The sequence below is a fragment of the Marmota flaviventris genome, chromosome 1 (assembly GCF_047511675.1).
Source record: "Marmota flaviventris isolate mMarFla1 chromosome 1, mMarFla1.hap1, whole genome shotgun sequence".
NCBI classification, from domain to species: Eukaryota; Metazoa; Chordata; class Mammalia; order Rodentia; family Sciuridae; genus Marmota; species Marmota flaviventris.
Genome location: NC_092498.1, coordinates 170583353 through 170606832, shown reverse-complemented (window position 1 = coordinate 170606832; position 23480 = coordinate 170583353). Strand labels below are relative to the sequence as shown.

The window sequence follows — 23480 nt, the reverse complement described above, 5'->3', positions numbered from 1 at the left end:
GAGGCTTAGCCATGCCTGGCCCAGAGCCAGGCAGACACAGACAACTCAGTGAGACTCTGACTCTAAATAAAGTACAAAATAGGGCTGGGGATGGGGCTCAGTGGTTGAGTGCCCCTGGGCTCAATCCCAGGTACCAAAAAAAAAAAAGAAAGAAAGAGAAACAGAGGACCAGTATTGGGGCAAGTAAAAAGGCCCAGGGACGCTCCAAAGTGTGGCCCACTCACAGCCATATCCCTCATGTCTGGAGCCCCAAGTGCTCCCCACAGATGCTCAGAGGAAACTTCAGGAATGAAATCCACAGCTGGCTGTGTGGCCTTAGACTCGCTGCTTGCCCTCTCTGAACTTTAGTTTCCATCTCTTATCTGGTGGTTAACCCTCCTCACCTTCCAAGGCTCTGCAAGAATCTCCATTCCTTCCAAATATTTACACTGTACTTCCTTGATCCTCAGAGTAATCCTAGGCTTGCAGGACACCAGGCCCCCTGTGGAAAAGGGCTTGGGGCTAAGACACAGGGCTGACTTGCAGCCAGAAATCAGAAAAGGGCTGGAGGGGACAGTGAGTGCCCGCTAAAGCCTCCCCCCTCAGGAAGGTGCAGCGTGGCCCCTGTCCCCTGCCATGACCACGCCCCCCCCGCCATGACCCCCTCCCCCCACCATGACCCCCACCCCCCCCCCCCGCCCTCCCACCCCCCCCAGCCCTCCGGTCTGTGCTGGACTAGCCGAGGGCAGTAGGACTTTCTCCTGGACCTTTACAACCCGAATAACAGGTTGTGACAATCTCCGGCTAGAACAAGGAGAGAAATTTTTTCAGGCCTTGGTGGCTGCTATGGGAATTCTTGCCCCACCCTGTGTACCTTTCCCAGGTGTTGTTCCCGCCCACCCCCAGCACCCACAGGCTGCCAGAGGGGGCTGGTCCAGAGAGCAGGGAGCCCTGCGGGAGCGAGGCGGGCAGCGGGGGACTCAGCCGGGAGGGGAGCCCTCAAAGTCTAGACAGGACCTGCCACGGCTCCCCCTCCCCACCCTGAAGCCACAGTCCTGCTCAGCATGGTTGTGCCAGCAAGAGGCTAGCCCTGCCCAGGTATGTGCTCAGGACCACTCTGTCCCTGGGTCTCCCCTCTGTCTCTGAATCAATCTCTCTCTCTCTCTCTCTCTGTACCTATCAAGGCTCCCTGTTCTCTCCACCCCACTCTTTTTTTTTTTTTTTTGGTACAGGGATTGAACCCAGGGGCGCATGACCACATCCCCAGTCCTTTTGTGTGTCTTATTTAGAGACAGGGTCTCACTGAGTTGCTTAGGGCCTCCTAAGGCTGGCTTTGAACTCACGATCCTCCTCCCTCAGCCTCCCAAGCTGCTGAGATTATAAGTGTGGGCCACCGCCTTTCCTATCCGTCCCCACAGCTATCCTGGTCCCTCCGTGCGTGGGGGACTCCCAAGATGTCCTATAAGTCTCATCCAGGGGGCCAGGGATCCTGGGCTATAGGTCACATCCCAAACACTTCCAAAATCTTAATATATTTTTGTATCTGAGAAGGGGGGAAAAAAAAAGTTGGTAATTTGACTTTCAGGAAGTTAAGGTTCTACAACAACCTGTTTGTGGGTAAGGCCGGGTGACAACTCAGACTTACAACCTGCCAGACCTCAGAGGAGGAAGGTCAGGCAGGGAGGGGTGCTTTTGTAACTTGCAAAAGGAAAAATGTTGTTATTGAAATCAGAAGGGCTGATTCAGCTGAGGGTTTCCACGTCCAGGTGGGGAGGCCCAGGGGCGCTGAGAGAAGTGTGGGTACGGGGAAGGGGGCCTGTTGGGGCCGGGCCAGGGCTAAGTTCAGGTCTCCTGGCTCTGACCCGAGTCCTTGGTGCCTGGACTTTGGAGGCCATGTCTGATGGACTTTAGGATAAAGAAGATTCTGGGTGGGAAGGGGCCATGGGAGAGGAGTAAAGTCAAGGCAGGTGGATGGAGGCCACCTGCTGCCCGAGGCCTGGGGCCTGGGGCTCTGAGCTGTCTGTCAAAAGTTTCAGATCCGAGTGCAGCACCCCCAGCCCAGTCACCCCCAGGCCTGCCCTCCAGGCTCTTAAATCTCCACAGACACCAGGGAAAGCTTTCAAAGCTGTGGAATCATTCACTGGTCACAGCCCAGCACCTGGGGACAGGGGGAGAAGTAGGACCCAGCCCCTGCCCAGAACTCTGGAAACTGCCCAAGTTCAGTTTGGAATCCAGTACCAGCCTTGGGACCCTGTGGGGAGCGTTGGGGATTCAGTAGCAGGAGATCTGCATCCCAAACCTTGGCCTCACCTAGGCAAGCTACATGGCCATAGGCTAGACCACACGGCGCCTTCCTTACCTGACCCCAGGAGATGATGTGGCCACAGCGCCCGGCACAGACTCACCTGGAGAGGGTGAGCCCCGAGAGTCTTCATTCTGGTACAACAGCCAAGACCTCGGAAGCTCCTACTCCCTGAGTAACTGGGCCGGTTCCTTCAATATCTCTGGGCCAGCTGACTGGGATGGGAGAGTGGGGGGCAGGAAGTGCCAAGTGGATGGAAGGACTGGTGGATGGTAGAGAGGAAGGAAGGAAGGATAAATGGATGGATGGATGGGAGAAAGGAAGGATAATGGATGATGGATGGATGGATGGATGGATGGAAGGATAAATGGATGATGGATGGATGGATAGGTGGATGGATGGGTAAATTGATGGATGGAAGGATAAATGGATAAATGGATGGATGGATGGATAGGTAGTTGGGTGGATAGATTGATGGATGGAAGGATAAATGGATGGATGGATGGATGGATGGATGGAGGATGGATGAATAAATCAAATCCTCCAAGGAACAACGCCTATCAGACCACTCTTTCCTCTACTTTCCAACCTCTGCACTAAAAAACGATGTGATGAGTTGGATCTAAAATTCCAAGGTCATGAGTGGGAGGAGGTGGTCGCAGAGAGGGAAGGAGGAGCATATCTACCCTGTTTCTGTGGCAGGTAGCAAGGAGACACCCGAGGGGTGAAGATTCCCTTGACGAGAGGCCCCGGTCATCTTCAGGGTCCAGATGCCAGTCTCTGATTGGACCTTCTTCTCTCCACAGGTTTAGGCTGACCCCAGGCCTCTGGGCTCCCGGACACAATGAGAGCCACAGGTAGGAGGGGGGTCGAGGGTGCTGAGGTTAAGGATGACATTCATTTCAGAGTCGTTTTTTTCTGACCTCCACGTCTGCCCATCCTGGGTTCAAGGTGGCGAATCTGTTGTCAGAGGCCCAGGTAGAAATGCAGGGGGAGGCTGGGAGAGTATAGAGGGAACTCCCTGCCGCTGAGCCGGAAAACTTCCTGACCATGGCCCCAGGTGCTGGGACTGCGGGGGGGGGGGGGGGACCCCACCCTGGACACCTGGTGGGAAACTAGGGCCAAATATCTACCTCCTCCAACCACAGGGCCGGACCCGAGTAAGGTGAAGTCCTCACCCTGGCTCAGGTAGGGAAACTGAGGCACCAAGCCTCACTTGTATCCCCCGGGCGACTCTGAGGAGCGAGGAGAACTGGTTGAAGTCAGCTTGCTTCTCAGGGTTCCAACCCCACTTCTGTCACTCACTAGCCAAATGTCCTGGGGAAGCAAGGGCCTCTCTGACCCTCGGTTTCCTCATCTGGAAAATGGGGGTGATTGGCAGTATCAAGGGTTCGTGAGGATGAGCTGAGATCGTCAAGTATCTGAAAACTGTCAAATGTGAACTTATGCCCCCCGGGGGACACTGACTGTGGCCAGGATGACAAAGGATCCCCAGCCCTAAGCCCCAGCCCACAGGATCCAGGGGGCCTCCACTCCCACACCAAGTAGCCATGGGCCACTACAAGGCCACAGAGCTGAGTTCAGGGCTAAGGAGCTGACAGAGAGGGCAGAGGAGGGCCAGGACTGGACCTGGGCCTGGAGGAGTTTAATTCTGAAGGCAGCAGGAAGTTGAAATGGAACCTACTTTCAGGTCCCTCTAAGGCAAGAGGGTGGGACAGGGAGCTCTGTGTGGCTCATCCCCATGTGTGGGAGGGTCTCCCAGTGACCCGGTGGAGAGTCAGGGGACAGTCTGGCTATGGGCAGGGGAGGCCTGGGAGCTGTGGCTTGTCTTGGAGCTACTGAGCAAGTCCAGGTGTGGTTACCTGTGGTAGCAATTGATAGAAAATGTGGGAAGCTACTCCTATCCCCCAAGTCACTGTAGAGCGGACCTATTTTTATTTTTATTTTTTTATTTTTTTGTACCAGGGATTGAACCCAGAGGTGCTTAACCACTGAGCCACATCCCCAGCCCCTTTTATTTTTGAGACAAGTTCTAAGTCACTTAGGGCCTCCCTAAATTGCTGAGGCTAGCCTCAAACTTTCAATCCTCCTGCCTCAGCCTCCCAAATTGCTGGGATTACAGGTGTGCACCACCGCATCCAGCTGAGCCTACTTACTCTTGATAAGTATGACACCCCTCCAACAAACCGTGACTTCAGCCTCCCATGACTGAGAGAGGGTTCAGACAAGAGAGACTGCCAGACCATGCGGACAGTGCCATTTTATTTTATTTTATCAGGGATTGAACCCAGGGGCATTCGACCCCTGAGCCACCTCCCCAGCCCTTTTTATTTAGAGACAGGGTCTCACTGAGTTGCTTAGCACCTCGCCATTGGCAAGGACATGGACATTATTACTGTGTCCATTCTGTGACTGACAGACTCCAGCACAGAGGCTGAGCTCCTGCTCCTCACACAGCACCATGGCTGCCTGAGCCCTGGATGCCACCGTCCTGACTTCCTACTGCAGGGCTCATCTCCCAGAGCCTGCCTCCAGTTCTCCTGCTGGAATTCTGTATAAAATGCAGATTCCCGCCAGGCACAGTGGCTCATGCCTGTCATCCCAGTGGCTTGGGAGGCTGAGGCAGGAGGATCATGAATTCAAAGCAACAGCGTGGTGCTAAGCAACTCAGTGAGACCCCATCTCTAAATAAAATGCAAAATAGGGCTGGGGATGGGGCTTGGTGGCCGAGTGCCCCCTGAGTTCAATCCCTGGTACCCAAATAAATAAATAAATAAATAATGAGGGTTCCCAGGCCTCGTTCCTAGAGACCGTCTCTGGAGGTCTCTTGGAGCCCAAGAAGCCGGATTTTAAAGTCTTTCCCCCAGGGGTCACTGTGGGGACTGTCTGCCCAAAATCTGGCAGCACCATCTCACCATCTGACCATCTCATGAGTCACCTCGCGGTCCCACCGTCTGGTCTGCAGGGTGGACGCAGGGGTCTCCTGACCTGGTCGCCCTGGGGGGGGTCTAGGGGGGGGTCTGGCGCCGAGGCCGGGCGCCTGGTCTCCTGGCACGGTCCTCTTGCTCTTGCAGGTCTGATTCGCCTCCTGGCCTTGGCCTTCGTCCTGGTGGCCGCCTGGATCCTCCTTCACTCCTCCAACAGCTTCAGCACCAAAACCATCCGCCTGCCGCGCTGGATGGGTGAGTGGGCTCCTCTGCCTGAGGAGGCGCCGCAGATGGGTGCCCGCAAGGCCTGGTGGCCCTGCTTCTTCTCTGCCACAGGTCTCTGCTCAGATGTCACCTCCCCAGAGGAGGCTCCCTGACCGCCCAGCCACAGCCGGGCTGCTCCTCCTGGGTCAGCCGGTCCCACGGCCTCCCTCAGTGGGCTCCTCGGCCGGGCCTCGCCCCCTCCCTCAATGCAGGTTACCTGGACGGCGTCCATGTGTCTGTCCATCTCCCTAGCCCCTGGCCCCGAGGAAGGGCCTGGTAAACGGTGGATTGAGGAAAGAAAAATGGGTGGGTGGATGGATGGATGGACTGTCAGGTGGGGGTGGGGGTGTAGATGAGCCAGGGGAGGCAGGAGGCCAGCTGGCTGCGTCACATCAGCCTCAAGGTGCACGGATGCCCCAGGAGGGGGCGGAGTGTGACTTCGAAAGGGACTGGTGCAAGCTCTGTGGTGTGGTTGCACGTGTGTTTGAGAAAACCAGAGCCACCGAGGACCCCTCCATTGGCAGAGTCCAGTGTCATCTGCAGTGATGACCAGGACAGCTCAGGGCTTCCCAAGACAGCCAGAAAGCAGTCACCCCGATTCTAACACGACTACCCCACTAGGAGGGTCTGAGGTCCTTCATCTTATCCAATTTTTTTTTTTTTTTTGGTACTGGGATTTGAACCCAGAGGTGCTCAGCCACTGAGCCCCATCCCCAGCCCTTTTTTGTATTTTATTTAGAGACAGGGCCTCACTGAGTTGCTTAGGGCCTCCCTAAGTTGTTGAGGCTGGTTTTGAACTCTCAATCCTCCTGCCTCAGCCTCCCCAGCCACTGAGGTTTTATGGGTTCTGTTCAGTAATTAAGTGCCTCAGAGTTCAACCTTTGGTAGCCCCACCCCCCCACCCCACAAAAAAAGCCCACTAGTGTTCCACACTGGAAGGGTGACTTTCTTTGGCATCAAAGGCTCCTACCCTGGGTGCAAATAGCCCCGTTTTATTATTTAACGCATTAATATCGAAGCGCATGTATTGCCATAGCACACATTATTTTTTGTTGTTATTATGTTGATAGATCATTGGTTTCCCTTGTAATCCAATCTATTTTATTTTATGCATTTAATAACTTACAGTCTATTGGAGAAGGAAGTGCTAAGTATCTCAAGGCAAATGGGGATAAATCTATTCTGAGGGGGAGTTCATAGGCTTTTCCAAGCCAGCAAAAAGGATTCATGGCATAGAGATTAGGAAATTAAGAACTCCTGATTCACCTGGAAAATTAGGGGTTTTTTTCTGATAGAGGAGTCAAACTCTAGTGTCAACTAAACTAATTTCAAGGACCCACACCTGGCTTCAGGTGTGGCTGAATCCAGTGGCTCCCACAAAGCCTCCAACACCTGTCTCTCTGTATCCTTGGGCTCTGCTCACTGATACTTAATCTCTACAGGGTAGAGACGACTTCTGAGGGCTTTCTCTCCAAGGGAGGCACAATGGCTACCAGATGTGCATCTGCACATCTTCTAACTTAGCAAAAAAGGCCCTCTCAGCCTCTCTCCCTCTTCCTCTTGCTAAGGGCCCAGGGAATATATCAACACAGGGAAGGACTCTGACTCCAGAGAAATGGCCCCACCTGGGTCATCGCTCCTCCTGGGACCTTGAAGGTAGAGGCCAGGGACACACTAGGTTGAGCAGCCCCCTTAAGGACCAGATGGAAAGTGCATGGATGTGTTGGACCCCCTAAAACAGGAGAGCTCCCTCCTGCCATTCCTAGAGGAGCCCTGTCCACTAGGACTTACCCCCAGTGTGAAGGGAGACCCCACCTGGAACCGCAGCAAGAGCTGAGAGGCAGTACCAGATACGGTGTCAGGAGGTGACCGAGGTCCCTAACGCCCAGCACAGACAGTCGTCACTGCAGACAGCCACACAGTGGTCCCCAGGTGCAGGGTCAGCCCCTTACAGACCGACCTTACTGGACCCTCTCCACAGCCCCTGAGACCTCCATGACGGTCTCCATGGGCAGCCAAGGAAACTGGTGCTCAGAGAGGTTAGACATCACACAGGGTCACACAGCATGAGCTAGGGCCAAACTCCAGGGGGTCCCACGGGCCCGGCCCAGCCTGTCTGTAAACATGAGCGAGTCGCGTACATGTGTATGCCTGGGGGTGCTCCAGCATGTGTGCAAGTGCGTGTGCACATGTGTGTACACGTCCACGTATGTGTGTGTCCATGCATCTCTGTGTGCAAAGAGGTGATAGCAGCACCCGAGAGAGGGTTCAGACAAGGGGGACTGCCAGACCATGTGGACAGTGCCATTTTATCTTATTTTATCAGGGATTGAACCCAGGGGCACTCGACCACTGAGCCCCATCCCCAGCCCTTTTTATATTTTACTTAGAGACAGGGTCTCCCTGAGTTGCTTAGTGCCTCGCCATTGTTGAGGCTGGCTTTGAACTCGAGATCCTCCTGCCTCAGCCTCCAGAGCCATTGGGATGACCCCTTGGGATGACAGGCCTGTGCCATGTGCCTGGTGACAGTGCCATTTTAAATTCCCTCCTCCCCATGCGCCCAGCACCCCCCACCCCACCCCATCCCCCACCCCCTGCTGTCAAAGTGCTTCTCTCTAACCAGACTCTCTCCTCCCCAGGAGCCGAGGACACCAAGGACATCATCGGTGAGTCCCCAGATCCCCCCGCTGCCCAGGGCAGGATGTTCCCTGCGGATTTTTCTGCAGGTCCCAAAGAAACCCAGGTGCCCAGAGCATGCCCAGCTGCTCCTCGGGGCCGGTGGTGCCTTCTGACACCCCCCAAGCCCTGTGGCAGGGCGGCCCCCGCTCAGCCACCAAAGGGACCGGCCCAGCTGTCCCCATTCTTCCTGGCTGGCCCCGGCCACACCTCACCACGCCTGGCTGGGGGCCTGTGGGCAGGTGCTGTGCTCTTCATCACTGTGACCGTGACCCAGGCGGGGCCGGGCAGCACAGGTTTGTCCCCCAAGACAAACAGGAGGCTGCTGACCGTCCAGTGGCGTAGAAATGTCCAGTGTGCTGCTAGAGGAGGGGACAGTGCTCTGGGCTCCAGGAGGGGCACCCCCCACCCGGAGAGGGCCAGGAAGGCTTCAGGGGGGAGGGGGCCCTACGCAGTGCCTCCCCAGGACAACGGCCCAGGTGAAGGGATGCCCGGGGCTCCTAGGTCATGTGCTCAGTGGGAAGAGGGCTCTGGGAGGGCAGAGCACTGGATGCCAGCCACTGCGGGCACTGGATAGGGCTTCAGCAAGGCCCTGAGCTCCCCAAGGGTGGAGGAGGTGAGAGGGAGGGACAATGACAGCAGTAAGGACCATTGGTGCTTCCTGGGTTGCAGACACAGGTGCCTCATGTCATTCTAGATACACCCCTGCACAGGTGATTGAGCCCAGGGGTGCCTAACCCCTGAGCCACATCCTCAGCCCTTTTTATATTTTATTTAGAGACAGGGTCTGGCTGAGTTGCTTAGGGCCTCACTAAGTTGCTGAGGCTGGCCTCAAACTTTCAATCCTCCTGCCTCAGCCTCCTGAGCCACTGGGATTGCAGGTCTGCTCAGCTTAATTATCTCCTTTCTGGAGGGGAGGAAACTGAGGCTGGGAGAGGTGAGATGTCCCAGCTGAGGCCACGGAGCTCTGGTGGGGAGTGGGAATCAAGCGCCCCACCCACCCACCCTGTCTGGCCCAGGTCCTCAATATCTCTTTGCATGAGGTCATACCCTCTAGGGCCTCCATCTCCCACCCTAACATGGTGGTCACGCTGAAGAGGGGCTTTTCCCAGCTGGAGAAGCCTGGTGCACTGTGGAATTACAGAGAGCAAAGATTATGAGAGTGAACACAAACCCCTCACCCTACGCCCTTAACCCATCTCCCCAAAGCCTCCTCAGTCAGAGTCTGAAGCAGCCACAGAGGCTCACAGGGTCTCGATGCAGAACAGACACTTAGACATCACTTGCTGGGGGAATGGCAAAGTCAAGCTCACGTGGGTCCTCCCACCCTGCCCACTTCCATGACAGACATCACTAATCGATCCCTGCACCCGCAGCCTTTCCCCCAGGCCTTCAGGCAGCCTCAAGAGCTTTATCATCAAACTCCTACCACATAGGTCCAGTTCACATCTAGGAGAGAACCCGTTGGGCCACCCTGATATAAATCAACCCCCCGATTTCATAATTGGCCAAGAGAGCAGGAGATATTTCTGGCAAGTCACCCACAGATTAGCAGGAGAGCAGCCCCAGGTTCCTGACTGACCTCCCCACCCAGCCAGTGCCCCCCAGAGCCCCCCAGATCCAGGCCCTGAACAATAAATAGGCTAAGGTTCCCAGAGGGCTTGGGCCTCAGGGTTTGGAGCGGCCAGAACCCAGAGAGCACATCCAGCCCCCAGGGGCTGAGACCCACAGGCGCCGTCTTCCTACCTCCAGCAGGCTGATCGTGAAGGCTAGATGGTCAGAAAATCAATTCTGGAAAAGCCCGCCGAAGCCCCGCTGTTGACATCAGGTTTATCAGGACTCAGCCGCAGTCGGTTAGGCTCTGGGCAAACTCCCAGGGTGGTCCCCAGGGCCCAGAGCCAACTCCACTCTCTGCACAGGTGAGGCCCTCTGGTCCCACCAAGAGCCAAGCAGCCTCTCAGGTGGCTGGAGGTGGGGACCCCAAGGCTCAGAGAAGAAGAGGACCTTCACCCTGAAGCCTTGTGCTTTATCAGCTTTTTCACGGCTGTGACTAAAAGACCCGACCAGAACAATTTTATGGGAGGAAAAGTTTATCTGGGGGCTCAGGGTTTCAGAGGTCTCAGTCCATAGACAGCAGGCTCCATTCCTCGGGGCTGGAGGGGAGGCAGGACATCATGGAGGAAGAGTGTGGTGGAGGGAAGCAGCTCACATGGTGACCAGGAAGCAGAGAGAGACTCCACTCTCCAGAGACAAATAGAGACCCCAAAGCCACGCCCCCAATGCCCCCTCCTCCAGCCACACCCACCTGCCTCCAGCCACCACCCAGTTAATCCCATCAGGGGTTCATTCACTCAGTGGGTTAAGGCTCTCACAACCCAGTCATGTCTCCTCTGGACCCTCTCATATTGTCCCACACATGAGCTTTTGGGGACATCCCACATCCAAACCACAGCACCCTGTCCCCAGCTTCGCTTCTCAGAACAGCCCTCCTGGGTGTCCCCACTCCCTGACCCGGCTCTCTGAGTGATGTGGCCTGCCTCGCCCTCAGGTATGCCCAGCAGGTGTGTGGACGGAAACCAGGAGAGGGGGAGCCTAGGAGAGGCATTTCTCTCCCATCATCGGGGCTCCCCACTTAGCAGAGGACCCCAAACCCAGCAGGGCACCCCGGTGTGGGCAGCACTCCTTCCCATCAGCTCTCTAGCCGGGTGCCAGTGCCTTGTGTCCCAACAAAGGGGGACATTCTCCCAATCCACCGAGTGCCTCCCTCTGGTCCAGCAAGAGCCTGGGAGACCCTAACCACGCTGACTGCTTTGGCCTCTCGGCCTGAGCTCAGCCCAGGGAAGATGTATTGAGCTGCTCCCTGGGAGGCCCAGGAGTCACCAGGAGGATTTAACAAGGTCATAAACACAAAGTGCCTGCGCCACGCCGGGCACAGCAAGCCTCAGTGTGTGCTGGGGTCCCTCAGCAAGCCCACGGGTTTGCTCCAAAGCACACAGTGGCAGAGCCACCCACCTGGCCCAGGGCCTGGGGAGAGTGGCAGCCCCACCCCGCGCTCCCTTTGAAGGTGACCCTGTTTATTCACCAGTCCCCCGTACCTCCAGGAGGTGCTTAGAGATAAAGCAGAACCTGCCGAGCTGCAAACCCACATCACTCGCACAGAGCCTGGGGAGGGTGAAGCCTCAGCATCTGCAGCTTGGGGTCCCCTCCTCATCTCTTGCCAAGCACAGTGCCCCCCACCCCTGCCAGATGTTCCCCCACTAAGGGCCTCACTAAGTGCTGAGGCTGGCCTCAAACTTTCAGTCCTCCTGCCTCAGCCCCCAAGTCCCTGGGATTAAAAAGGTGGGTGTCCAGCAGGTTCCGAGCACCCAGCAGGAGGACCAGCACCGCCTGCCTACTATTCCCTGTTGTCTCCCAGTGTCTGGTGCTTAGGAGATGCTCAGCAAATGAGCCAGGGGGCAGGAATCACGCGGAGAGCAGCTAATAGGAAAGATTCAGTTCTCCTCATGGCTCCTCATGAGGCCCCAGGGAGAAGGCACCATGGTTACCCATTTTACTGATGAGGCAGTTGAGGTGCAGGAGTTTTAAGACTTCCCCAAAGGAACCCAGCTAGACAGAGGCACCCTACCCTCCAGGCTAGAGCCCCCAGGAGATGGTCAAAAGGGGCCTCATGGAGCCCATGAGGCTGCTGTGGTCCCAGAGAGAGGTTCTCCAGGGAATCCCTTCTGCATGGTGACTGGTCATCAACCACCTGTCATCGTCCCACACGGTTATGAGGCAGCGGGGCCGAGGCTAGGGGAGAAAGTCAGAGATTTTATTCTGGCGTAGCCAGACACACAGCCAGGGTCCTGTGCCCCTTTATGGGGGTCAGCAGAGATACTGTGGAGCTCAAGAAGAAGCTAATCTCCCAGACTCCGGGATCAGAAGTCACCAAGCTTGTGCCTGAGCCTGCCTGGCTCCTCTCCCCCAGGTTCCTGCCCAAAGCCCCTGCCCACCAAGTGTCATCTGTTCCCTCCCCAGAAACCAAGAAGGCCAAGTGCGGCCTCAGCAAGCCCTGCCCGACCAACTACTTTGCATTCAAAATCTGCAGTGGGGCCGCCAACGTGGTGGGTCCCTCCATGTGTTTTGAAAACCAAATGTAAGTACCCGGGGTGGGGGGTGGGGGGGGACCTGTGTTTCCTTTCTTGTGTTTCATTTATTCATTAGAAAACAGGGTACAAGTGAACAGGCCTGGAGGCCAGCCTTCCGGTCACTCCTGGTGTGCCAATCATCCAGAGATCTCCAGGCCCACCCACCCTGCTTCACAACTTATCTCATTGACTCCCCCACCCCCTGGGAGGTGGGGCTGGTCTTGTCCCTATTGTTAAACAGAGGAAAGCCACCCGCCCCCCTCACCTGCCAAGCCAAAGGCAGAGCAGGATTAGAACTCAGGCCTACAGGCCACGCTGCTGGGCTTCCTCTGAGAGGGGAGGCCTGTGGGAAGGAAGGGTTCATGAGCAAGGCCAGGTGTAGCAGGCCCCAGGCGCTTCCAGCAGGTACAGTCAAGTCCTGCGACCAGAAGTTCATCCTCCAAAAGACGTCAAATGGGTCAGGATTCTGAACCCAAATAGAATTCGGTTCGATGAAACAAGGAACTTACCGGTTCCTGTGTCTAAAAGGCCAGAGGTAGCAGGCTTCAGGAGCAGCTTGATCCAGGGTTCAAACTGTCTCTTCGGGACTCCCTCTTAGGCCACCTGCAGCTCTGCTTTCCTACCTGTTAGCTGCCATTTTTTTTCTCTACTGAAAATGGACTTGTCCGTGTGGTTGGAAAGAGAGGCCACCCTCTGGAGTGACTGATCAGCCCAGCCTAGCACCCCACTGGGCAGAGAGTTTCCCTGTCTGAATCACCCCCTGCAAAAGTCCCAGCCTGGACCTCTGCTGGCCCAATGAAGGCGGGTCTAGGCCTGGGAGAGAGACATCAGCTCTCCAGGGGGCAGTGGGAGACAGGGGTGCAGCCATTGGGCCCAGGAACTGGGAGGTGCTACCTGTGGGGACCAGAGTCCCAGACAAGGACCCCGCCTATTCCCTGAGCAGGCTGTTCTGCCTTGAGCAACTCCTCACTGTCTAGCCTCAGCTCTAGCTCCCCGGAGAAAACAGAGGGCCCAGGTTGGTCCGTGTGTTTCCAGATGCTTCTACAGTGCACCCCAGGGGCCCCCCAGAGCCCCCAGCACAATAGCAGCGTGCGTCCCCTGCTCAGGACCAAATGTTGCACCTTGTTCTGTTCTTTGTCGTTAGTATCATGAGTCCCGTGAAGAACAACATAGGCAGAGGCCTGAACATCGCCCTGGTGAACGGTGAGTCCCCCCCACACGCTCTGGGCTCCAGGGAGGTCGGCCTCTTCCTCCAGCAGACGTGGCTCACCCTGCGGCCTGGGGGGGCCTCCCGCAGACCCCAGGAGGGAGGCCCGCGGGACCCAGGGTCTCAAAGTCTTGCCACATGCGTCTACCCCAGGAGGATTCATTTCTCCTAGGAAATGGAACCCCATCCTCCAAGCCACCCCTGCCCAAACCGCCCCCCCACCCCATGAAGCCTTTGGGGACAACCCTTCATTCATTTTATTCAACAAATAGGGACAGCAGCTACTTTGGGCCAGGCCCTGCCAGGGTGCAGGGGACAGATGTGAACTAGGACAGGCCCTGGCTGCAATCCCCCCCCCCCACCCCAGGGTGACCCAGCTAGGAAGCTGGGATGGGGTGGGACCGGCAGAGGTAAAGAGCCACGTGGTCAGGGGCTGGCCCAGAGAAAGGTGGGCGTGGCTCCTTCCAGGCAGAGGCGACACTGCAGGAACAGGGAGGGAGGGGAGGGGCGGGGCCTGTGATTGACACCGGCTCTTTGTGGCTAAACCTGAAAGCGGGCAGAGAGAAGAGCCGGGGCTGGGGGGCTGCTGGGCCTGGGAATGAGGAGCTAAGGATCCTGCTAAGTGTGATTTGAAGGTCAAGGCAGGAGGGAGCCCTCAAAGGCTTTGAGCAGGGCCTGAGGGGCCAGCCTTCCTTTCCAGAAATCTCCCTTCAGCTTGGAATATGGAAGCTGGAGGCAGGGAGGCCCTAGGGGAGGCCCATGGTCTTCATGATCATTCGGGCTCCAGCAGGGGATGGACAGGAGGCCAAATGGCAGCCATGCCTGAAGGCAGGACTTACAAAGTCAAGGAAGGACCCGGTGGTCTGGCCCCAGTCAAGCCTTCCTCCCTGCCTGCTGCTCTCAGGGAATGGGGGCCATTTCTCCTTAAGGGCCACTTCCTGGGACCAAGGTCAGGGCAGATGGGGAAGTGAGTAGGGTTTAGTCAGCTTTTTTACTGCTGTGACTAAAAGATTTGACCAGAACAAATTTAGTGGGGGGAAATTTATTTGGGGGCTCACAATTTCCGAGGTCTCCGTCCACAGACAGCAGGCTCCACTCCTCGGGGCTCGAGGGGAGGCAGGACATCATGGAGGAAGAGTGTGGTGGAGGGAAGCAGCTCACATGGTGACCAGGAAGCAGAGAGAGACTCCACTCTCCAGAGACAAATGGAGACCCCAAAGCCACGCCCCCAATGCCCCCTCCTCCAGCCGCGCCCACATGGGCTTTGGGGGGACACCTCACATCCAAACCATAACACGGTATTTGCTTACGAAGGAAAAATGCCAAGTTTGTGTGTGGTGTGACCGTAAGGCCCTGCCCTTTACCCTTGGAGGTAACCATTTTTCCCTTTAAAAAAAAAAAAAAAAAAAAAACTTGCTGGGTCAAGCAGAGATCAAGGCCTAGAGCAGAGGTGAGGGGCTCTGGCCAACTTCTCAGGAGCCCAGAGACTGGCTGGGGCAGGGAGAGAGGCAAGACGGCTAAGGAGCAACCCATCCATTCCCCACAGCCTTGGCTTCAGCAAAGGGGCTGCAAGAACCACAGCAATGTTTATAGCAGCTCAATTCACAATAGCTAAGCTAAGGAACCCACCTAGGGGCCCTTCAACAGAAGAATGGATAAAGAAAATGTGGTATATGTACACCATGGAATATTACTCAGCCATAAAGATGAATGAAACCATGGCACTTGCCAGCAAATGGATGGAACAGGAGACCATCATACTCAGTGAAATAAGCCAATCCCCCAAAACCAAAGGCTGCATGTTCTCTCTGATAATGGGGGTGCTAACACACAGTAACAAGAGAGGAGAGAAGAATAGAAGTTCACTGGATTCAACAAAGGGGAATGCAGGGAAGAGACAGGAAATAGGAGTAAGGAAGACAGTGGAATGAATCCAACGTCACCTTCCCATGTTCCTGTGTGAATGCCCGACCAGTGAGGACCGGGGACCTCAACTGCCATCGCCCCACCGTGGCTCCAGCTGCAGCTGACCTGGTGAAAACCGTGGAGTCCAGGAATCTGAACTTCTCTTCCCTGAAATGGGATTCCATCTGAGAGAATCCCTTTGCACACTCTCCATGAGGAGGCCCTTCCCTGCCCCTCACAAAGCCAAAAAGATTTAAAAAAAAAATCATATGTGACAAAGAGAGCTAACACCCTGCCCTAGCTGTTTCACTTCACCTTTTCCCTGCACTAGAATCCAGCCGTGCTCAGTATCTCCACTGACCAGGTAAGAACTAGCCAGGCTCAGGAAGGATAAGCAACTTGCCCGAGGTCACACAGCCAGATCCGGAGCTGAGCAACTCCTGATGGCAATCACTGAGATGAACCACCTCCTTCCTCTAGGAATGTCTCCAGGCAGGATAGCTGTGGGAACGTGCATCATCTCAGGGCCTGAGGCTCCTGGTCTGTGTAGTGAGCCACAACCTAAGATCCACAGTTCTTAGCAGCCCTTCAGTGGGCGGAGATGCATTTGAGTGCAGTTGATGCTCTGCACCCCCACACACCCCAATTCCAGAAAAACCCACCAATGTATAAGATCGCAAAAGGAGTTTCGGGAGTCCATGCCATCCCCCCACAATCACTTCCAGGGACCCCCCAGGAAAAGCCCTGCGTGGACATTGCAAGGCTCTGAGAATGGGAAGGGCTGCTCTGCTAGCCGGCCGCTGTCCACCGACTTCAGCACGCCACCGTGCCTCCATCTCCTCTGCAACACCCCCATCTAGTGGTGAAAAGTGGGAACTGCGACTTCCCTCCAGAACATTGAGGTTCCGGGACTCTGGAAACTGAGTACCCTTCAGCCCCACTGCAAAGCCCTTTGCCTTCAAAGGCTGGAGGACTGGAGGTGCAGGTTTTCTGTGTAGGTGGGAGTAACGTGGACGATCGTCGTTATTTTTATTGTTGCTTTGCAGCTAAAATGCACCTTGTGCCTGTGCTGTTATACGAAACCTCACCTGGTTCCAACAGCCCATTGTACACATGCAAAAACTACACGACGTGAAGCCCCGTGTTAGCAATGGGCAGGATAAAATTCAGACTCACGTTGGTTAGATTCTGTTTTCTTCCAGAGATGCCCAACCACTGTTTCTGCACTTCTCGAATCAGCCCAGCAATTTTTATATTTTTATTTATTTGTTTGTTTGCTAGTTGGTTGGTGGGTCCTGGGGATTGAACCCAGGGGCACTCGACCACTGAGTCTCATCCCCAGCCCTTTTTCATTTTTTATTTAGAGACAGGGTCTCACTGAGTTGCTTAGGGCCTCGCTAGGTTGCTGAGGCTGACTTTGAACTGGAGTTCCTCCTGCCTCAGCCTCCTGAGCCTCTGGGTTGATAGGCATGCGCCACCACCCCTGGCTTCAGCCCAGCAACAATTAAGCACCTAATGCGGTCCTACATGCTCTTTACAGGACCTGATTTTATTTGATCCTTATTCTATTTTAGGCTTTAGGCTCCCCAGGACCAAGTTTCCGCAAAGTGAGGAGGTGGAACAATTCCCATTACAGGGAGTAACAGTTCCGCTCTTCTTACCCTCTAGGAACCACAGGACAGGTGGTGAGAAAGGACTCTTTCGACATGTACTCCGGAGGTAGGCACCTCTGGCCACACTGACATTCTGGGGTGGGCTGAGCCCTGCCCGTGGGTGAGGTCCCCTGGGTGCAGGCAGGGTGGGGTTGAGGCTGTCCCTGCTGCCGTCCTGTGGTGTCCCCTGGGACCTCCCAGGCACAGATCCTGAGTCAAGGATTCCAGTGCACTGGTTTCCTTGACAGGAGATCCCAGGAAACATCCACAGCAGGGTGGGAAAGAGAAACAGGGAAAGAAGGCCACCCGCACAGAGTGTCATCAAGCCAGTGTCCAGTACACACCTCAGAGACTGCCCGGTGGGGCCAGGAGCTGGGTGTTCTCAGCCCTGACACCCAGAACTTCCGGCCTGTGCTCAGAGGACTCCAAGAAATGACCATGCTGGGGCCAGACAGGCATGCACTGGAAAGGACGAGGACACAGCCCATTGTCTGTGCCCCCACTCGACCTCTGCCAGGAAAGCAGGACTTGAGTTCAAGGTCACAGGGAGGAACCTCTAGTGGACCCAAGAACAGGACTCCAGAAAGGACCTCCCTGAGGCTCACACCCTGCACCTTTCTGCAGAGGTCTTTTCCTCTCCCTCTGCAGGGTCATGCTTTTTTGAGCTTCTCTGTGCACAGGGTTGCCCCTTAGAAGTGACTGACCCCCTTACCTTTGCACAGCTAGGTAGGACAAGCATTGTCCCCGCCAAACTAGGATACCAGACGTCTAAGTTCCCGCCGGCAGCTTGACTTGTGGATTGATGCTTTGCCATCACCGTCTTCAAATTATATTTATTTATTTATTATTTATTTATTTATTTGTTTATTTTTGGTACAAGCACTTGAACCCAGGGGTGCTTAACCACTGAGCCCCATCCCCAGCCCTTTTTTTATTTTATTTAGAGACAGGGTCTCACTGAGTTGCTCAAGGCCTCACTAAGTTGCTGAGGCTGGCTTTGGACTTGACATCCTCCTGCCTCAGCCTCCCAAGCTGCTGGGATTACAGGCGTGCACCACGACACCCGGCATGGTCCTCAAATTCTTAATAATTTTTTAAATAAAAGTCCCTCTGCTTTCTTTTTTGCCTGGACTTCACAAGTTATGTAGCAAATTCTGCTAACAATCTGTGATTCCATTTAAGTGCATTTACTGTGTGTCCAAAGTTATTGCCACATTTACCTTTTACAAAGAAGCTATGACCAGGGCTATCACTCATCCTTTTTTGACAGATGTAGCCTCCCCCCCCCCCCCCCCGCTTTAACCTCTAGGCCTCTTTTTCCCATACTTCAGCAGTTCAAGAGCCTCTTTCTCAAGTTGTGCTATATCCAGAATCCCACCTGCATTGCTATTACTTTCCTTTAGAGTGGCTCATATTTCTCCTTTTTGTGAGGTAGGATTGAACCAGGGATTGAACTCACGGGCACTCAATCCCTGAGCCCCATCCCCAGCCCTTTTTATATTTTATTTAGAGACAGGGTCTCTCTGAGTTACTTAGAGCCTCGCTTTTGCTGAGGCTGGCTTTGAACTTGAGATCCTCCTTCCTCAGCCTCCTGAGCCACTGGGATGACAGGCCTGTGCCACCTTTCCTTTCCTTTTTAACCTAAATAAATAATATCTTCAAAGGAAACTCTATCATTGCCCTAAGCAGAAAGCCATTATCACTTACACACAGGGAAGGTAACTTTAAAAATAAATATAATGGAAACCAGTTGGTGTATTTTGGAGCTCACAGCACCTCCCAGGGCCAAACCTAGGCCTGTTCAGCAGAGAGTTGGACAAGTTCAAGGTGGTGTTAGAGACACAAGATGAGCCTGGCCTCGTGGGCAGCAGGAGAGAGTAGGGGCCACCTACCTTGTCTGGGTTGTCAGGGGCCACGTGGAGGACCCTCCAGCTCAGCACAGACAATCTGAGTATCAACCAACGTAGGAGTGGGTCAGAGATGTGCAGAAGAGCCCAGAGGTCCTGAGAGGTCCTCAGTCCCCTGGGGGAGACCTTTTACCAGAGGCTGTGATGTGGCTGCACCTCACAGGACCCTGGGGATTTTTAAACACCAGTGTCCACCCCAGATCACCTGAACGAGGACCCTCACAGCTCATGTTGTCCCTCACCGAGGACGAGGGCTGCGGCAAGCTCTGCCCCAGGACACTGCCTCCCCTGGCTTCCAATCCTGGGTCATTAGGTCCCCAGGTGAGAAGGGGAATGAGGGGACGTCACTTCCCCGAGGTGAACAGCACCCGCTTTTCTTCCTGCCCACAGATGCCAAGCTCCTGGTGAAATTCCTTAAGGAAATTCCACGGGACACACTGGTGCTGGTGGCCTCCTACGATGACCCGGGGACCAAGTAAGTGGGAAACTCCACCTGCCCAGCCACGTGGTGTTACAAACCACCCTCCTGCCAGCTCCATCTGCTGGTGACCTTCCCTAAGGAGATCAGCAGGCAGGTAGGTGCACAGAGATGTCCTGGGAGGTTCAGCGACAAACAGGAAATGCCCCCCGTCCACCTACGGCTGGCGGGTTACTGAAATTGCAACATGGTGATATATAATGCGTTATTATACATACACATGGGAAGATACACCACATCACAAATGGCCGTGTAGCAGGGCACGGTGGCACACAGCTGTAATCCCAGAGGCTCGGGAGGCTGAGGCAGGAGGATCGCGAGTTCAAAGCCAGCCTTAGCAAAAGTGAGGCTCTAAGCAACTCAGTGAGACCCTGTCTTTAAATAAAATACAAAATAGGGCTGGGGATGTGGCTCAGTGGTTCAGTGCCTCAGGTTTAATTCCTGGTACCCACCCCCTCTTCCAAAAACACACACATACACACACACACACACACACACACACACACACAATGGTGCAGAAAATATTTAAGGACATGGGAAAATGCTCCCCCTTTGTACTAAGAAAAAATAAATGGACTGACAGGTGCCAAGAACTGATCATTACATGGTCCCGGACAATTAGGTCACTGAGTGACATCACGGTCACCTTAGTCAGTGTGAGTACCCTCTGTGAGGTTCACACAGGGACTATGTCACCTGATAAGGCATTTCTCAGAAGGTGTCCCTCGGGAACCGGCCCTCTGACTGCTAAAATGTTGGCAATGGTTATGTCAAGGGAGAAGGTGCTGCTCTGCTTTTCAGTCACTTCTTTGTGACATCCTGTGAACAGGCATTACGTTTGCAAACACCTCTCCCCAACCCCCACCCTTGGGAGAGAAAGTCTGGGATCCCTGCATCCTAAGCCAGGGGCGCTGAACCCCTGAGCCCCATCCCCAGCCCTTTCTTATATTTTACTGAGAGACAGGGTCTCGCTGAGTCATAGGGCCTCACAAAGTCGCTGAGGCTGGCTTTGAACTTGGGATCCTCCTGCCTCAGCCTCCTGAGCTGCTGGGATGACAGGCCACTGCGCCCAACTCCTGGTGCTCATCAAGCCATCCCACCCCCCCCCCATGGTCCTCTCTGGTCCTCTGCAGAATGAACGAGGACATCAGGTACCTCTTCTCCAACCTGGGCAGCTCCTACGTGAAGCAGCTGGGCTTCCGGGACAGCTGGGTCTTCTTAGGAGCCAGAGACCTCAAGAACAAAAGCCCCTTTGAACAGGTGGGTTCCTGGCCGCCCCCCACCCCTGGGGGGAGCAGTGAAGGGCTTGGAGGATGCCAGGGAGGGATGGACAGACAGACAGACGGGGAGCGGGGTCGGGGAGGCAAGGACAGCCGCTGTCTGCGGACTTGGTTGTTGGAGGGAGTCTCCGTGCAGAGCCGGCGGGGAGGGCAGCCCCAGGCCATCTGCTCCCACTCAGGCGGGGCCAACAGGCCGAACCCCAGCCGCCTCTGCCACTCTGTAAAAGGTGGGTCATGGGTAAACGCAAAGGTGTCTAGAAATGTACCCAGAAAGAGAAGGGGAAGGAGGACAGAGGGAAGGGCAAGTGACAGGGAGGAGAAAAGCTGCCACCGGGTCCCAGGTGTGAGCCTGGCAAACCCCTCCCCCTCCCACCTCGGACTCCCCACCTGGAAAGGGACCAGAGGAGCCCCGGGTCCTCTCCTAAGCTCCCTGTGGAGAGCGAGCTTCTCCCAAGGAGGGGACAGCAGGACCCCCACCCGAGCACGTGGAAGAAGTCAGGAAGGGTCCCCAATATGGAGTTCCAGGTCACCACCGTGGGGTAGCCCTGAGCTGTGGCATCTGGGCAGTCCCCAGATGTGGAGTTTGAGGAGCACTCACAGGAGGAAGGAGGGAGGAGACAGAGGTCAAGGCCACCCCGGGAAATGCTGTGCCTTCTCCCCCTGCCAGAGGCAGCTCCCCTCTCTGGACATCCCCAGCTGGGAGGGATTCCAGGAACCGGGAAAAACTGGCCAGGCCTTCCCTGGCATGAAGTGAGGACATGCACTGCTGCCCAGATCCCAAGGCCAAGGGCCAGTGGTTCTGAGATTCAGGACACTGAAGAGGGCAGACTCTGACCGGAGGGCAATAGGGAGCTATGGGAGGATTGAGGAGGAGAGTGGCAAAATCAGGTTGATGATAAGAAAAACTAGCATCCAGTGAGTCTTGCTCTGCTCAGGCACATGCTAAGCAAGATACGCACAGGCTCTGATTTAGTACTTAACCGTAAAGTCAGTATGATTGTTAACTCACAGACAAAAACCCAAAGGCTTAGCCGGATGGAGTGGCCCATGCCTGTAATCCCAGTTGCTCCAGAGGCTGAGGCAGGAGGATCTTGAGTTCAAAGCCAGCCTCTGGAGCCAGCCTCTGGAGCAACTTAGTGAGGCCCTAAGCCACTCAGCGAGACCCTGTCTCTAAATAAAATATTAAAAAGGGCTGGGGATGTGGCCCAGTGGTTAAGCACCCCTGGATTCAATCCCTGGAACCAAAAGAATAATAAGAAGAAGATTTTCTTTTTGTTCTTTCTAAGTAACTGTTTCAATATTATCAAGGTAGATTTTTCCATTTAACATTTTTCTTCCATAAGCTAAGCCTGAGCGTTTCAAACACAATTTTAACTGATTTCCCACTCTTTATATCTTTATGAGTAATCATTAATATTTCATAGTGCTTCCACCATTTACCACCTGGGTGGCCAGAGGCAGGGACTTTAGCTCTCTGTGCCTCAGTTTCCCCATTTGTGGAATGGCATGGTAACCATAGGCACTTCCTAGGGCTCTTGTGCAGATTAAATATATAATGTGCTTTAGAATGGCTCCTGTCAGCCAGGCACGGTGGCGCACACCTGTCATCCCAGGGGCTCCAGAGGCTGAGGCAGGAGGATCACGAGTTCAAAGGCAGCCTCAGCAACTTAGTGAGGCCCTAAGCAACTCAGCGAGACCCTGTCTCTAAATAAAATACAAAATAGGGCTGGGGATGGGGCTCCGTGGTCTAGTGCCCCTGAGTTCAATCCCCAGTACCCCCCCCCCCAAAAAATCCATGGTGCCTGGCATACAGCAAGTGCTCAAGAATTGCTAGGATTATCTTATTATTCTTGTCCTTTGAGGTGTCCTAGAAGGGCTAATGGAGAAGTTGCCTCGGTGCCCTCATAGGACATGCGGGCAGTCACTGGGCTCGGACACCTTGGGCAACTTAGGGTCCCTCTCTGAGCCTCTGCTTCCCCATCTGTGAAGTGGGGCTATGGGGAGAATGCAGTGAGGAGGCCGAGCAGAGGTACCCCCGTGGGTCCCACGCAGTCTCCACCCATCTCTCTCTCTCTCTCTCTCTCTCTCTAGTTCTTAAAGAGTAACCCGGAAACAAATAAATACGACGGCTGGCCGGACCTGCTGGAGCTGGAGGGCTGTGTGCCCCGGAAGGTATTCTAGCGCTTCCTCGCCAGGGGCTTGAGGGAGCTTCTTGCTGACTTGGGACCCAGAGCCCAGGGACGCTGCGCCGGGCTGGCGGGAGCCGACCTCGGAGGAAGAGGAGGGAGCCACCCGCATGGAAGGTCCTGGCCGTCCTCACGCTCCGGCTCCCCTCCTGCTGCACAGCCAACACCCCCATGGCCCTGCGATGTCCACCCTGAGACACGTCCCCCCCCCAGGAACTGCAGACGGCTGTTGGTCCCAAGGAAGGACCGGCTGCCCACCACACTGGACCAAAATTAAATGTTTGGGTTTTTTTTTTGTTTTTTTTTTTTTGCTGGTTTCGAGTGGACTCCCTGACCCCTCGAGATGCCTCCTTTCTCCCTGGGATTGGATCGGTCCAGACTCAGCTATGTGGGGCCGTGGGTGTGGGCAGGTTGGTGACAGCTTGGGATCCACCAGTCCACAGCTGGAGTGGAGCTCGGCTTCATAGGGGTTTCCTTTAGGCATGAAGGAATCCTTGGTACCCAGGGTATTGTGGAAGATGGACAGGGGAGCCAGAGGAGAGGACACAGATTATTCACAACTTACTATTTTTGTTTGTGTAAAGTTTTTT

At 55.1% G+C, this 23480-nt stretch overlaps 1 protein-coding gene across 1 annotated transcript; it reads left to right on the top strand.

The window, feature by feature from the left end:
• Positions 1 to 3087: 3087 nt before the first annotated feature.
• Positions 3088 to 23139, top strand: Fam3d (FAM3 metabolism regulating signaling molecule D). The gene is made up of 9 exons (XM_027951329.2): positions 3088 to 3138; positions 5356 to 5463; positions 8112 to 8138; positions 12166 to 12283; positions 13420 to 13478; positions 17056 to 17106; positions 19337 to 19421; positions 20558 to 20684; positions 22796 to 23139. Exons 1-9 carry the CDS (start codon positions 3126 to 3128, stop codon positions 22883 to 22885), a joined length of 678 nt encoding a protein of 225 aa, XP_027807130.1. The 5' UTR covers positions 3088 to 3125; the 3' UTR covers positions 22886 to 23139.
• The last annotated feature ends 341 nt before the right edge of the window (positions 23140 to 23480 follow it).